Below are 14,800 nucleotides of genomic sequence, written 5' to 3' on the forward strand. Positions count from 1 at the left end.
GAGAAGGACTGTGCATGTCAAAAGGGCTGCGATCATGTTTTATGGATGACTGTTTGTTGCCTTCTCTGCCGAGCATGCTGTAAATCATGAACCAAGGTCAATCACTATGGCAAACACAGACTTCGTAAGAGTTGTACTTTCCATTTCCTCAGCCATCATGTTACAGGTGAAGACAGTCTAGCAAGAATGTCTTTTACTTGCAAGACGCAACACACCACTGCCCTAAAATCCAGCATGACTAGCCAAAAACCTACAGCCCACACGGCTGAGAAACCCAATGTGGACTGCCATCAATGACCATGGACTAACTCCAGATAAGTGCTTTTTCAGTCCTGGTCAGGCTACTTCGGCTACAAACAAGATTCAGCACTGCAAATATTTCCCTACCTACTGAAAGATGAGCCCCACAGAACGAAGAGCTCTGGTGATAAGCAGGTGACTTGGCTGAGCCTTAGCAAGAGGCTCCCTGCATGCCTTACCAGCGAGCCAAGTTGTGATCCGAATAATTAGCACAACAGACAGCTCTGTGCCACAGCATATATTAGAGACATGTCATGTCATCCCATGGCACGTTCTCTGTAGCAAACTGAAGGATGTAAATCTTTGTGAGATCTACTCTAATCAAACTCCATAGGCTTGGTATAAGCTGTCTTCATGAGGAGGCCATTAGCGGGCCATAAAACCACCCTTCCCAGAGGTTTGCCTGAAGGTACTGCACCACTCTTTAAGGAAACTAAAGAGGTTCAGCTCGGAGGTGGTATAGCTGTATGCTTACAGAAACAACCCCTCTCTGTACAGAACAGCAGCTCAGCTCTGCTGCCCTTCCCAGGGCTGGAAGCTGCACTGAAGTACACCAGCAGTCCTGACCTCCTAGGGTATCACCATCTCGACAGTGCCAGCTAAGGCTCAGCTACAGGTGGGCCAAGCACAAGCACAGTCATGCCCCCACCCACAACAAGAGCTCTGCTTTGAGGTGAGACCTCACCCAGACCTCACCTGGCCTTGCACCCGAGCCCTAGAAAATGGAGAGCTTATCCATAGTATGGAGGGGTGCATCATTCAAGATCTGTATCAGTTTCTCCATCAGGATGTAGACATTTCTTAATTTAAACTATAAGTTTGACTAAAATTAAAAATTATAAAGAATCCCATTTTAAATTTCAGAGTCTACTTGGAATATTCCTGCAAACAATGATTCATTATTCTGATGTAGGAAAAAAAAAAAAAGACTGCACTTAGGGAAAAAAATATTAATTATTAAAATGTACAACAGGGTACCAGCGTGGCAAAGCTTAGCAAGACCAAGATAAAGTTCCTTGGCAAAGCTGTAGAAAATACTGCATTAAGTTTAATAAAGGGAGGAATAAGGAGGAAGTTCCAGGCACCTACAACATAAGGGCCACAGGTATCAAACACGAAATAAATGCTAATGCATACAGGTGGCTAAGTCAGCAATAAATTATCTGATGCCAATGGTACTGGATAGAGCACAAGCTTTTCAGAACCAAGCAGGCAGTTGTCACGAATAAGTTGCTAAACTGGTCAGGGACACGGGAATGCAAAAGGGAATATTCAGAAGAGAGAGGAATAAACCCAAACCACCCAGTTTCTGAAGTGCTGCAATAACACAGAGGATGCACAAAAGGGCTGGGAAAGCCCCACTGCCCCCGACTGCAACTCAGCTCAACTGCTCCCTGCAAGCCCACCAAGCTCCTCTCTGGCCATGCTGCACTTTGTCTCTCCCGGATCAGCAAAGGCTCCTCTCAGTTCCCCACATGTGCTCCTTAGAGTAAGCGAGGAACATCTCACATGCTACAACAAAGGCTTGCTTTCTCTCAACAGCCTTTTCCAACTGTGAATCCTGGCTGGAAAGCATGTTTCAAGACTGGCAACCACAGACTGCATCCAGGAAAACAATCTGAGAAAATATACCTCATACTTCCCTTACTTGGACCACTGCAGCATTTCTTGAAGCGAGAACAACTCGGCAGAAGCTTCAAGATAAAGATAGCACTGCATGGTCTCTTCTCTGGGACATATCTGTGCATTCACTCAAAGTGCTCTGTGCACATCAAATGCTCAGGATCACTTCTCAGATTTTGCTTATGTTCGATATTAGTCAGAAAAGCAAAAATAGAGCTTGATGAGAAGGGGGTAGCACATAAATCTAAAATATGATCAAAATCAGAACTGGGACAAAGCGCATGCACGTTACATTCCCTGAAGGCCAAAAGGTGTCAGCTTCAAGTTTCTGACAGCGCTGCCACAAGATCCCAGACTGACAGGAGAGGGACACGCAGCCTGGTGCTATCACACTGCACAAACAGCCCCGTGGCAGGAGGCCCCACTGGAAAGCCTTGAAATCAGAGAGAGGAACTTTCAGCTGGGGAGTTCACAAGCACCAACAGGAGCTTCTCAGCTACAAGTCAGCACCATTAGCACCTACCAAAGAAGTGGTGCATCTGCAGCTCTGCAACAGCAGTGGGCAGCAAGAGGCACCAGGAGATGTTAAAGCTAAAGCAAGTGATGGACTTTGGCAAGACTCCATCACCTCTGGGTTTACGCTTTGTAATGATTAATCAAACAGATAGACTCAAACACACTTGAAAAGAAAAGCTAGAAGCTAAGCCAACAACCTAATAATTCTGCCAACATTTTAACATGTTGTTGGAAGAAACCCTTCCCCTCCCCCCACAACAAACTGATGATGTTACTCTCAGACTAAATGTACAGGCATCAATTCAAAAGATCTGAGACGGTTCACAGTCACAAGGAAATACGAGATAACGTCACACTGGGTATTACTATGGAACTGCATTTTGATGTTTTCTGATTGTCTGCAAATATTTGCCTTTTTGATTCAAACAGAAATAACGTGCCACTTCTTGAGGTCTCTCCATTTGCCACCTTTTCAAAATCTAGAAAGTGTTACAGCCTGTGCGCTTCAGAGATGAAACAATCTAAAGAATAAACAGCTTGCATGCATATCAAAACCCCAGCAGGTATACTAAGAACAGCATTCCAGGCTTAGCACAACCTTCAGAGAAAATGCACTTCCCTCAGCATTTCCAGTATGTGAAAAGAAAGGTGTTTGTAAAGAAGTGGAACTGCTTTTTTTTTTCCCCAGAAAAGCAAACCATACATTTTCTCCCAGAACAGAGCTTTGAGGAAGATCACCCAGTGGAATCATCACACTGAAGCCGCTGAGATCATCTTTATGAAGAGCATTATGTTCTTGTGAAACTGATCTGAACCTCGCTTCTTTCAAGTTAATTGCATGCTATTTGTTATGGCTGGTTTTGTTCTCCAGCAGCTGCAGGCATTCTTCTTTCCCAAATACACTCAACATGAAGTACATGCACACATGATTAATGTTATTTTTAACATTTCTGGACAGCACTCAGAATTATACAACCCACTCTTCTGAGCCAGGCTGCTGTTGCAGCACTGTACCAATACACTAAGGCAGCCAGAGGGCCCAGGTGGATCAGAGACATCAGAAATCCAGGAGGTTTGCTTTTAACTCCTCATTTACACCACACTCCACTGTAAAAGCTGTGTTCAGCAGAAGACTGGCCTCTGGTTTCAAACGGGCTTAGCACATCCAAAGTTCAGATGAATTCAATTCTGCATGTTTCTCTACAGGATAACCTCACATGAGAAACTGGATTAAGTTTTCTACATCTTCTAGTTACCCAATTTCAAGAAAACACTTTCACAATCCAGGAAGCTTTTTCTGTCCTAGATGTATCTCCATCTTGTGTAACGAGGATCAGAAAGCTGTTTAAATTAGTAGCTGCATTTGCAGCCTCAGGACATGATGCAAAACAGTCTTTGAAGCATCAATATAACCTAGAATAGCACTACAGTGCTTAAATTACTGATGTTGAAAGGACAAGGTTAAACACTGGCTTTAAATAGCTCACAAAATATGAGCTAGTTTTAACTTTGTTCTTCCCCTGGCTTTTGCAAGCCGGGAAAACTTTATAATAAAATAAAAAACATGCTGCTGATGAGACAGACTGAAACAGATGTAGCCTTTACAAGGACAACAGGAAAACTGCAGCTCTCCATCTATATGTGACCATCAGCAAATGCAACGGCTTCCAATTTAACTCCAGACACCGCACCTCAGATCCTCACCTCTGAAACTGGGAATGGGAAGAAGACAATGGTTCTCTAACAAGGGCAGTGAGTTCTGGCACTAAGTCATAGTAACGAACGCAAGAAGAGACATACAGAAACATCCCCAGTTCAAGTGATTTATTACTGAAAAGTTACTCATTTCAGAAAAGCAGCAAGTGGCAAATCACATCGAGAAGGGCAAAAAGTGAATGTGTTGCAATGGTGTGGTTGTGCTCAGCACTGCATGGCTGATGACAGCCACGCTGTACTGCACTTAGAAAAGAGGAAAGGAAGCAAGAAAGATTGCATCCTTTAAGCTGTGTTTGTTGGGCCAGACCATATTATGTAACAGAAGTGTTCTTTAGTTCAAAGGTTCGTGAGAAGGTTGTGAAATCTCCTTTGACAGCTTCCAGAAACAAAAATATACTTGAGAAATACCCAACTGCCCCAGTTTCTGTCCCCAGCTACTAAACACCCAGGAAGCCTTTATATAAAGTATTGACACGAAGGATTCCAGCTGCTCCATGTGCAACCCATGTAGTATGAAAAAGCACTGATGACGATAGAAGCCTCTGCTTTTCTTGGCTTAGAAAGATACAAAGGAAACAGCTCTGCCATATTTCCTTTCTTTGGAAAAATGACAGAACTGTACTTTGGAGCAGGAGCTGTTCACTACCATCAGAACAGAAGAGGTAACTTCAGACAACCCCTCCCGTTTCCAAGCATTCCCTACCAGTGAAACCCACACCGCTTCCCCCTCATTTCCTAGCACCACACATCTTTGTTCCAGTGTAACTCACACAAAGCAGCCTTGCAAAGCATTTCTTTCTTCAGAATCCTAAATATACTGATCAGATGCACAGCAAAACTCCTTTCTTTGAAATGAGGAAGAGCATTCTGACCCAGTATTGGATGTTTACTTATAAATTTTTTTTTCTTTTTTCATTTCTAAGAAGGGTGACAGCTTCATGTTATTGAAGGAGAAGCATTAGGGAATGTCAGGTTTCATGGGGTCACTCTTTGTGCAGGATGTGTTCCACAACCAAACCATCTCAGAAACAAGATTAAGAACAATCCAAAAGGATTGAATAACATTATTTAAAAGAAAAAAAAAAACAATCTATTGAGAGTTAACCTGGTTTGGGTTTTTTTCTTTTTTTTTAATCCTTGGTAGCTATTGGAACAGCCTTACTGTTATTTTTTCTGCTGCTCCTACAGCCAGAAGCACCAGGACACATGCCTTAGCTCTGAAGTAACAGTGAGCACAGCCACCAGTTCTGAAGACAAAAGGTCCAAGTACAAAACTCAGTGAGCATTTTCATTCCAACACACCTATAATCATGGCATCAGTGACTCTAGTAGTCAAACTGGCTAGGTACATATTGGTATGAAAAATACCTTCTTGTAAACCCTAAACCAGAAGCACTGGAAAGGCATTCTCACCTGAACTGTAATCCTTCAGTCGCAAGTTCTTCACAGGCATCCCATCCGGCCCTCGGAAAGCATTGAGGATCTACAGGAAAACCAGGATCCACTTCAGTCTCCAAAGCAAAACCTCAGAAAGTGAAGTCCTTGTTCATGTATAATCCTTTTCCCCAAAGGCTTCTTTCATTAATTCGGTTATAAACAGCTACACTTTTATGATAAAGCTCCCACAGTACCTGAGAACTATTCTTTAAGTTTTGGGGCATATTTGGTCATTTGTTTTTTTTTGTTTAAATAAGCAACCAGTCTTTACACCAGAACTGAACTGCTCAAATGCTGCAAACAGCAGCCATATAGCTCCCCTCTGATCCTTATTTAAGGTCAGAGAGATCTTACTACCTTTAACAGTTTCTGCCATGAGTCCTCTACTAGCCAGATTTCAGTATTAAGCCTCAGAAGAGCTGATCATCACAGCTAAACCTTGCAAAAACTGCTGTGTGTAGGTGTTCTCCAGTCTGGAGCTGTCACCAAAAAAAAAAAAAAAAATTAATTAGAAGTGGAGGCCTTTGAAAAGATAACTTATTTCACCTTGTAGCCTAGACAATTTTTTTTAAACTAAAATCAGAAGGAGACATCTTCCCCGTCTTTATGAGATCTCATTTTAGAAATTTCAAGTGACTGAAAAAGTTCATCCAAACATGAATGTCTTCCAGAATCAAAATATAATACCAGAAGTAATAAAAATATTGTCTCTATATAAAGTAATCCTGGAATGAAGGCATGTTAAAAAGAGTCTGGCGGTCGAGGCTTTCACCCACCAACATCACATATGTGACTGCAAAAAAAAAAAATCATTCCCAGGCCCTCCAAAAATCAGAATAATCAGAGAAGAAAATAAAATTGCAATCACTTCTATATTGGGATTTTCCTTGGGGAAAATGACAGACTGTCTGAATTACACTCACCAGGCTTGAAAATGCTAAGTTTAGAAACATTGCATAGAAGTTCTGAAAGTCCTGCAGTGAATTCTGGATGAAGAACAACCCACTTACATCATCCTTTGTGGCAGTTTCAGGCACTCCTCCTAGCCGAATGAGCTTGCTTGGCTTCACAAATTCAGGGCAGGTCCGATAATCTTGGTCCTTGAGTTCATACAATCAAAATGTTTTGTTTTGTTTTTTAACACATCAGACATACTAACTCATAGGTTACATAAACCACAGCAAAATAAAGCAAGGTATAATACAAAGGCTCATAAGCAGTACGGCTTGTGTCTTTACCATAACATTGTTTAAGATTCAGAGAGCTCTGCAACATTAGCATAATGAGCTTTGTATGCTTATCACACACTGTGCAATGAGATCCAGTTCCACAAAAATATCTCCCTACAATATACAAAACTCAAATGAACTGTAAATGCCAAGAGGCCATCTTCGTCCTAGATCGCATGCATCTCCATGTTTTTAAAACATGAAATGCAAAAAAACCTCTCCCCACTTTCCAGAAGTAGGAAAAGAATTCAATAGTAGCTGTTAACGCAGTAGTTATAATTAACTTCAGGTTTCAAAGTTGATTCTGCACTGCTCTATGTAGATCCATCTGTCCCAGCAGCTTCTCTCTGGTAGCACTCATAGGCAGATGTCCAGGAGAAAGTAAGGTATTCTACAAAATATTTCTCCCATAACTTCCTCCCTTTGAAAAATTGGGGGGTTTCTGAACCAAATCTAGTTGTACACATTTAGCAATTCTCAATAAACTGCATTTTGATGAAGAAAATATTTCTAAGACAGAAAGCATGACCACTTAAAATGGCCTGGAGCAAGAGGCTAATCTCAGAGAAGGTCGGTGAAGTAGGATAGAACTGAAGTGATGTAACATGAAGTCTCTCCCAGCTCCTCCCACCCACTGGACAACACACATTCAAGAGGAACATCAATTGACAAAGCCACCTACCTGAAGGCTCTTATAGGGCCTAGAATCTTTGTTGAGTTTTCCCTCTGAAAATGACTTGCCGTGTTCATAGTCAAACAACTGACACCCTGGCAGCCGGTGATCCACATCACGATACTCAATGTTTCGGTAGTCTGTATCTTGCCTTCCAAGGAAATCCAGGTCATCTTCACCCTTTAACCCAAGATCAGAATCGGATCTTTGCTGCTCCCCCCCAGAAAGCTGCTGCTGCTGTTGCTGCTTGTTAGCAAAGGTCTGAGGTTGCTCCTCTTGGTCCTGAAGAGCAGGAAGAGGTCCACGGCTATTCTGGAAATTGTGTGAAGCGTTGTCTTTGAGACCCAATCCAAGGGATTCCTCTTCTCTGGCTGGTGCTTCTGAGTGTTGAAATTCACCTTTCTGACTACCAAAAGGAGCTCTTTCTAGACCAAGTGCAGGCTCCTCTCTCTTGCTGGCGCTTAAACCAGAACCCTCTCTTTCTGCTAAAGGTATGGTAGATTGGTTACGTCTAAAATCTACAAGGTTTTGATCCACAGGAGGCATTTCCCTGTTTGAAAAGTCCATAGGAGGAGGCATATCTCTGCTCCTAAAGTCCTGATCAGACCGGGACCTGTGCCTATTTCTGAAATCTGATGATGGTGCATTTCTGTTTCGGAAGTCCAAATCAGAGGTGCCCACACCCCTGAAGTCCAAATCTGGTACATCCCTGTTTCTGAAGTCTGAATAGGAATGGTCTCTGCCCCTGTAGTCTACCTCGGGCAAATCTCTTGCCCTGAAGTCCGAATTAGATCCATCTCGACCTCTGAAGTCCAGATCAAAAGAACCCCTTCCCCTGAAATCTGACTGGGGCTCATCTCTACCCCTGTAGTCCATGCTATGCGCTTCCCTGTCCCTGTAGCTCATACGGAATGTCTCCCTGTTTCTATAGTCCACTGGAGGAATGTCCCCCCCTCTGAAGTCCATAGGTGGCCCTTCTCTCTCCCGAAAGTCTCCAGAGTACATATCCCTGCCCCTGTACTCAGAAGGGGGCGGCTCCCTACCTCTGAAATCCAGCTGAGACTCATCTCTGCTCTGAAAGTCAGATGGTGGGAAGTCTCTGCCCCTGAACTCATGGTGCCCCTCCCCACTTCTGAAGTCACTACGTGGTCCATCTCTAGCTCCAAAGCTGAAAGAAGGTTCCTCTCTGTTGGCAAACTGAGGATTGAGGAGGCCTGCGAGTGCCTGGATATCAAAAGGAAGTGATTCTCTGCCAGAGAAGTTGCCAGAGTGTCTTTCTTGAGCAAGACTATCAAGGGAAGGAGGATAGTCCCTGTTCCACCCGGGAGCAAACCTTTCTTCTTGGCTCCCACTGTAGAAATAAAGACAGTATTATTCATAACGTGCTTAGAGTCTGAAATATATATAGCAGCACATTCTTCTCTAAACTTTTTATAGAGTGGTGTAACAGTCTAAGATCCGCAGAAGATATTGATGTTTGGCAGTTTAAGATGAGGCAGCATACGACAGATGTGAGAAAGTAAACTTGGGTGCTCCCATTTCAGCACAATTTCCAGAAGCACTCAACAGGGAATACCTGCAATATTAATGGGTTAATGATGGTAGCAATCCACATAGTCCTGCACTGCACACAGCTCTGCAGCTGTTCAAGGTTCTACCAGCTGGTGTGTTTGTTTATGAGCATCACCAGCACATGCCTGGGAAGAACAACCTGAGATGAAGTTCTCCGGGCAATATTACAAACAGCTAATTTATCACACTGTCACGAGGCAAACAAAAGCAAAGGCTACCAAACATGCTCAAGTAACACACTACTCAGACTCATTTTTGCCTCTCATCCTGGAGTCTAAACCAGCAAAACACTGACAGCTATCAGTTCAGACTCTGAAGATGCCTCACAGAAGCATGCCAATAATCAACACGTGCAATTATCCTGCACTCGTGTTTCAAGACAGGCTGTCCTGTTAACAACATTACAATCACATAGCCACAAGCTCTCCTGATCTCTGCACATCACCACTCAGGAGTAAGTTTCCTCTTAATATAGTTTTTCAAAATCCAGTGCCTTGGGTTCTTTGTTCTTTTGAGATGGAGCTACCTGTAGAGCTAAGCTGTGCACCACTACATTAAGAGAAGTTAGAATAGTAAATAACACATTCTACAGAAACACCAAATCCCACCCTAATCTGGGGATGTTTCCTTAGCAACTACAGCAAGTCCTTCAAGTTTCACTACAGAATTGCTCATCAACAAAATGCACATTTGTAAAGCCAATCAAACTGCATATGGATTTACTAAGCTGCAAGCCCCTGCTTCACCACCACAAGGAACAGGAATTGAAACTTCTTTCAAGGTTAGAATTCCCCACCTAGCACAGTAACGAGCGATGCCAATTAAATCCACTTAAGAATCAGCAGAGCAGCACTACTAATAGGGCCACAAATCACAATCACTCTTCCAGCATGAACAGGTTCTGCAGGACACTGTTTTTCCTAGTTCGTGCCATCAGTTTTCTCGACCCATTACAGCTGGACAATTATTTGAAATTCCCTCATTACAGAAAAAACTATGGTACGCCAGAAGCAAGCACATTTATCACACTGATACTCAAATAACTGAGGTGGACACGTGAGCAAAGGATGAAAGAATTACACACAACGGAGGAAAGCTCTAGCAATTGGTGTCTGCATTTTATTTTTTATATCCAAAGCCCCACTGCAAACACAGGGCCCGGTAACAGGCAGAGGAACATGAGCTAAAAAACATTACACGTTGCAGGTCAGCAGCACTCAAAACTTCACAACACATCCAGTGATATTCAAAAACATATAGTGAAGGAGCCAAGCACATGGAGATATTCTGGTCTACTTCATCTCGAGGAGCAGACTAAACTGAAGTTTACACAAAATTCTAAGCGCAATTAAGCTGCCGGTATTTCTGAAGTTAAGGCAGGAACTGTGGTTGAAGAGAATCAACATCACAGTATGAGGCATTTCTCCTGCAGGTCTTGACAGTGGCTATTCACATGGCACAGCACCACCTCAGCTTACAACAGCTAAATGGATATCACTAGAAAAGGTGCTGCAGAAAAGGAACAGAAATACTGAAAGCAACTCACAATAAAACGAAGAACAGAGCTTCATAAAAATGCAGAAAGCTACATGTAGCTTCACTTGCCTATTCTTAGCTCCACAAGGACCTCCCAGCTTTGACCAAAACTGCCCACTTACAGGAGGGCATGCACAATGGTAAACAGAAAGTTCCTGCTTTTTGTATTTAAACACGTTACAGAAACAAGCTGTACACTGCAATGCTTACCGAAACGACCCCGTTCTGTTGCCTTGTCGATGGTCTCCCCACATGTTTTCCTTGTCTGGTAGGTTTCCAGAAACAGGTAATTCACTGTAAGAACACCTAGACAGCACAACCTGTTGAATAAATAACATGACAATAAGCCACAGGCAATGAAAATACATCATGGAATAAAAACACCACCAGCCAGGGGAGGCACGTGGGAGCATGTGGGATCCATAGCTGCCCATGATGCCTCTCAGGCATGAATGAATTTAATTGTTGCTGTTGTATATGTTCAAAATTACAAGCTTCAAATGACTTCTGAAACAAAATTGTCAATATGGGCGGGCAAACAATTTGGTATTTGCTCTTGATTAACATAAAGCTTTTCAACATACTGTGCTGTCTAACACTATTCAGAGCGACTGGAAATGTGAGAACACCACAATCTATAAACAGCAAGGACCATTCCTGAACAACAGTTTGCAATTAATGTTTAATCCAAACTATTTCTGCCAAAAGCTCTTTGCTGCTCAACGCAACCGTCACCACAATTGGTCTGCTAGGCTTACTTTGCCCTTGGAAAGTATCTAGATAACAGAGTATGCTTTGCCAATAAATCATTACACGCTCTGTTCTCTAGCACTGCCCTAATCAAGCTGAGTGCTGGGAACAGCACGTGCCTCAACAGAGAGCTAAAAACCTCAACCACTTCTTTCTGCCCATAGCAAAGGTGAGGACTTCCTGGCGATTGCCAAAGCCAGGACTTCAAGTGGGAAGGACGTCCAGCTGCAGCAAAGCACAGCACAACACTGCTAGCATCCATGCTCTGAGAACTGCTCCATCTAATCCAGCTGCTGTGGTTTAGGAGTTTATCTCACGTATCAATCAGTTTGAAACTTATTTCCACCCTACCACAGTAAAGGGTGGATTTATATCCGTGAATATGACAACAGCTCACTCCTATCCAGTTTTGAACTTTACTTACAGATCAGATATCTTCACCTTGCCCAGACAAGTGAGGTTCCTACCAACAAGCCAGCTACACAGAGCAGGGCTGTGCCCAAATGCCAGGGTGAGGAGTCCTGGGGCTCACGTGCTTCTACAAATGAGTTCTAAAGCAAATAAACCCAACTGCAGCAGTTTGGTGGAGCAGATGGCACGGACAGTCACCACCAAGCATGGCTAGAGCAGTAAATCTCAATGAAAAGCACACAACATCCTGTTTCTGTTTGCTTCCAAAGCTCAGCACTTCCATACACACAGCTGGCAACAGGTGAGATCCAGGGCACAGAGCAGTTGCAGGTGGCATGCACAGGACCGCCTCCACATGGCAGCTTGGGTCAGTGTGTGACAAAGACCTTCTCCATGATGACTGTTTGGATCTTCGGTCACACCACCACTCCGGAGGCAGGTCCTTCCAACTGGCCTTGAAAGCCTTTGCCAGTCCCTTTGTGCTTCACATGACTCTTGCTGTAAAAAGCACCTCCCTCCTCCCAGGATTTCCTCCATGAGCTCTGCCATTTTTTCTTTAATGAGGACGGATGGATTGCTTCCACTGAGAGGACAGGCAAGCAGAGATGGCTGTGACACTCCCAACTATGCTGGCTGTCACCAGCCAGTCCTACCATCCATGATCTTCGGCAGCCTGCAGACCTGCAGTTTCTTGTTCCTCCCTTTCAGATTTCCTCCTCCACTTCACTTTCCATTAAGCCAGCAAGCTTAGAAATGCTTAAAAAAATCCCTTATCAACTAGGAACTGTTTAGATGTAATATTCAAATTATTAGATGGGAAAACAACACCACTGGACTGCTATCAAAGCCAGTGTAGACCAAGTGAGCAATGCAGCAGCATCCACAAACATGTTAATGACCATGGTCATGGTTCAGTAACACAGGCAGCAATATTGGCTCAAACCATCCTCCGTTCAGCCTCGAACAACCTGCTGCCCCTGCTCTGCCTTTGGCAACAGGCACTGTGTTAGCTGTGCCAGCTTGTGCTTCTGTGGGTTAGCACCAATGATAACCAGCCAAAAGGAGGTATATTTCACCCGTGCCATTTCAGTGATCCAGTTTACTACACAGCCTCAAAAAACAAAGTGACAGCAAACCACAGCACAAGGGCAGAACCTCCTTAGACTTCCGTCAACACCTAAGTATTTCTGAGGCAACTGCTCCAAAAGATGCAATGAGGCACTTCCAGGACCCCCCCAGCCCTGTTGCAGCAGGTGACTGACAGCTCAGCTCCTGCCTCTCTGCTCATAACAACCCCTCACTGTCTAGCACTGCCTACAGAGGTGATGCAACCAAGCCCCAGAGCAGGCAAAAGGAAATCAAGGCCAATCTGCTGACAAACACACATTTTTTGTAGAGCCACGAGCAGCATCACAGCGGGAGGCCAAGGCAGGAGCAGGCTCCTAGCCCTCTCATTCCTCAGCACAGGCAGATGGGTCAGGGTGAATAAGGCTGTTTGCCAAAGATGTGCTAACGGAGTCTGGGGATGGGGCCAGGCCAGCAGGAAAGCACAGCAAAAATCTACCCTCAAGTGCTCACAGTTGCAAAGCAATTACTATTGTCTTCCGTTGGTCACAACTCTGCATCTGAAGAAAATGAGAATAAAGGATGCTTCAAGACAACAGCAAAGCCACAGAACGCACAATTTGGTCCAACTCACTCACAGAGCCCAGATTTACAGCTCTTTTAAAGAGATAATTAGCTGTTATAATTATACTGAGGATTCAGGAGGGCTGATGTGCATACTGAGAGCACACATTATACTTCCCTCATCCTCTCCAGCTGGCTCCACTTTCTGGTAGCAGAGCCCCCAGAGAATGCACAAAGGTGCATCCCAATGGAGGAAGCTCCTCTGTGGCTACAGCTCCTCCAGCAGCTGGGGGTCCCACAGCCCTCCCAGCAGTGAGGGGACAGTGAAGGGGCTCAGCATGCTCTGGCCATCACACCCATGGTCTTCTTTTGGCGGAGTCCCACTCCTTTCAGTGCACCACAAACAGCCCTGCAAACACTACTGCCAATTTAGGGATGAACTGATTCAGCTTTCCCAACCAAACACACCACTGGCAGCAGACCCTGTTCTTCTGGCCCTCCTACATCATGATGTGATAAAAAAACAGTGCTGTACACCAGGATCAGTTAGCCAAGCTAGACTAAGCAGCCATTTTCTAGGAAATAAAGGTTTCTGCCAAGGGAAAGTAAAAGAGGAGTCAACAACCACCCTGAGCACCTCCCAGTCCACACCAAGGCTCACTGCACACTGGGGTAGGAGAGCAGCTAGTGACAGAGCAGACACATTTCTCTCCAAGAAAGCCTGGAGAGATCCAATTTTGATAAAAAGCATTTTGGCACTCAAAGCTTCTGCTCAAATATTTTGCCAAGTCTGCCAAACTTGGTATTTATAGACTATGAAGAAATCAAACAAATATGCACAGGGCTGTGCGCAACAAACATTGAATGTAATCTGCTGTGGAATAACACCGCAGTTAGTGAAATTCGAGTCAGGCTAAAGAAAAGGAAAAACCTCTGTGAAACTCCAGTATTATGAGAGGTACAAATGAAAATGCCTCCCCAGGCTACAGGAACTGAAAACAGACAAGGAATCATACCAGTTCAGTTGCAAAATGATGCTCTCTGATGTACAAGTGAAGAAATAATAAAACCTCATCCCTGAAGGGGGGAAGGGAAGGGAGAGAAATTCAAGTTACCTCAGTCAGGCACCAGGCAGGAGGTTTTCACTTTGAAACAGAAGGGTGTAGGGGCTCTTTCGTTCTACTGCGCTTGAGAAAGTGCGTATTAGAAACAACAGGGTGAACTTCCCGCCCTTCCCACTAGACTCCTGCCCTCGTTAGGCCCAAAGGACTTCACGTGAGGCTCGACAGCGCCCGGCGGCCCCTCAGGGCATCGTACTGGGGCACGAACGCGGGTTCTCCCCTCAGCAACACTTCCAGAAGGCCCCGACGCACAGACGACTGCGAGACTTTCACCACGAAAGCCGGAG

The 14,800-nt window shown here is 44.2% G+C and overlaps 1 protein-coding gene across 2 annotated transcripts in view; it reads right to left on the reverse strand.

The window, feature by feature from the left end:
* The window catches only part of RBM6 (RNA binding motif protein 6), a 54,106-nt gene that overhangs the window by 38,948 nt on the left and 358 nt on the right, over positions 1–14,800 (reverse strand). For both annotated transcript variants that reach the window (XM_065749436.1, XM_065749435.1), the window contains exons 2-5: positions 10,813–10,922; positions 7,504–8,845; positions 6,603–6,692; positions 5,569–5,638 (exon numbers count right to left, since the gene is read on the reverse strand). In XM_065749436.1, coding sequence (XP_065605508.1) covers positions 5,569–5,638; positions 6,603–6,692; positions 7,504–8,845; positions 10,813–10,856 — 1,546 coding nt within the window. In that variant the 5' untranslated portion in view covers positions 10,857–10,922. The remainder of the gene's footprint in view (positions 1–5,568; positions 5,639–6,602; positions 6,693–7,503; positions 8,846–10,812; positions 10,923–14,800) is intronic.

Source organism: Cyrtonyx montezumae, unplaced genomic scaffold, assembly GCF_038088225.1.
Source record: "Cyrtonyx montezumae isolate F1298 unplaced genomic scaffold, pur_monq_1.0 scaffold_6, whole genome shotgun sequence".
NCBI classification, from domain to species: domain Eukaryota; kingdom Metazoa; phylum Chordata; class Aves; order Galliformes; family Odontophoridae; genus Cyrtonyx; species Cyrtonyx montezumae.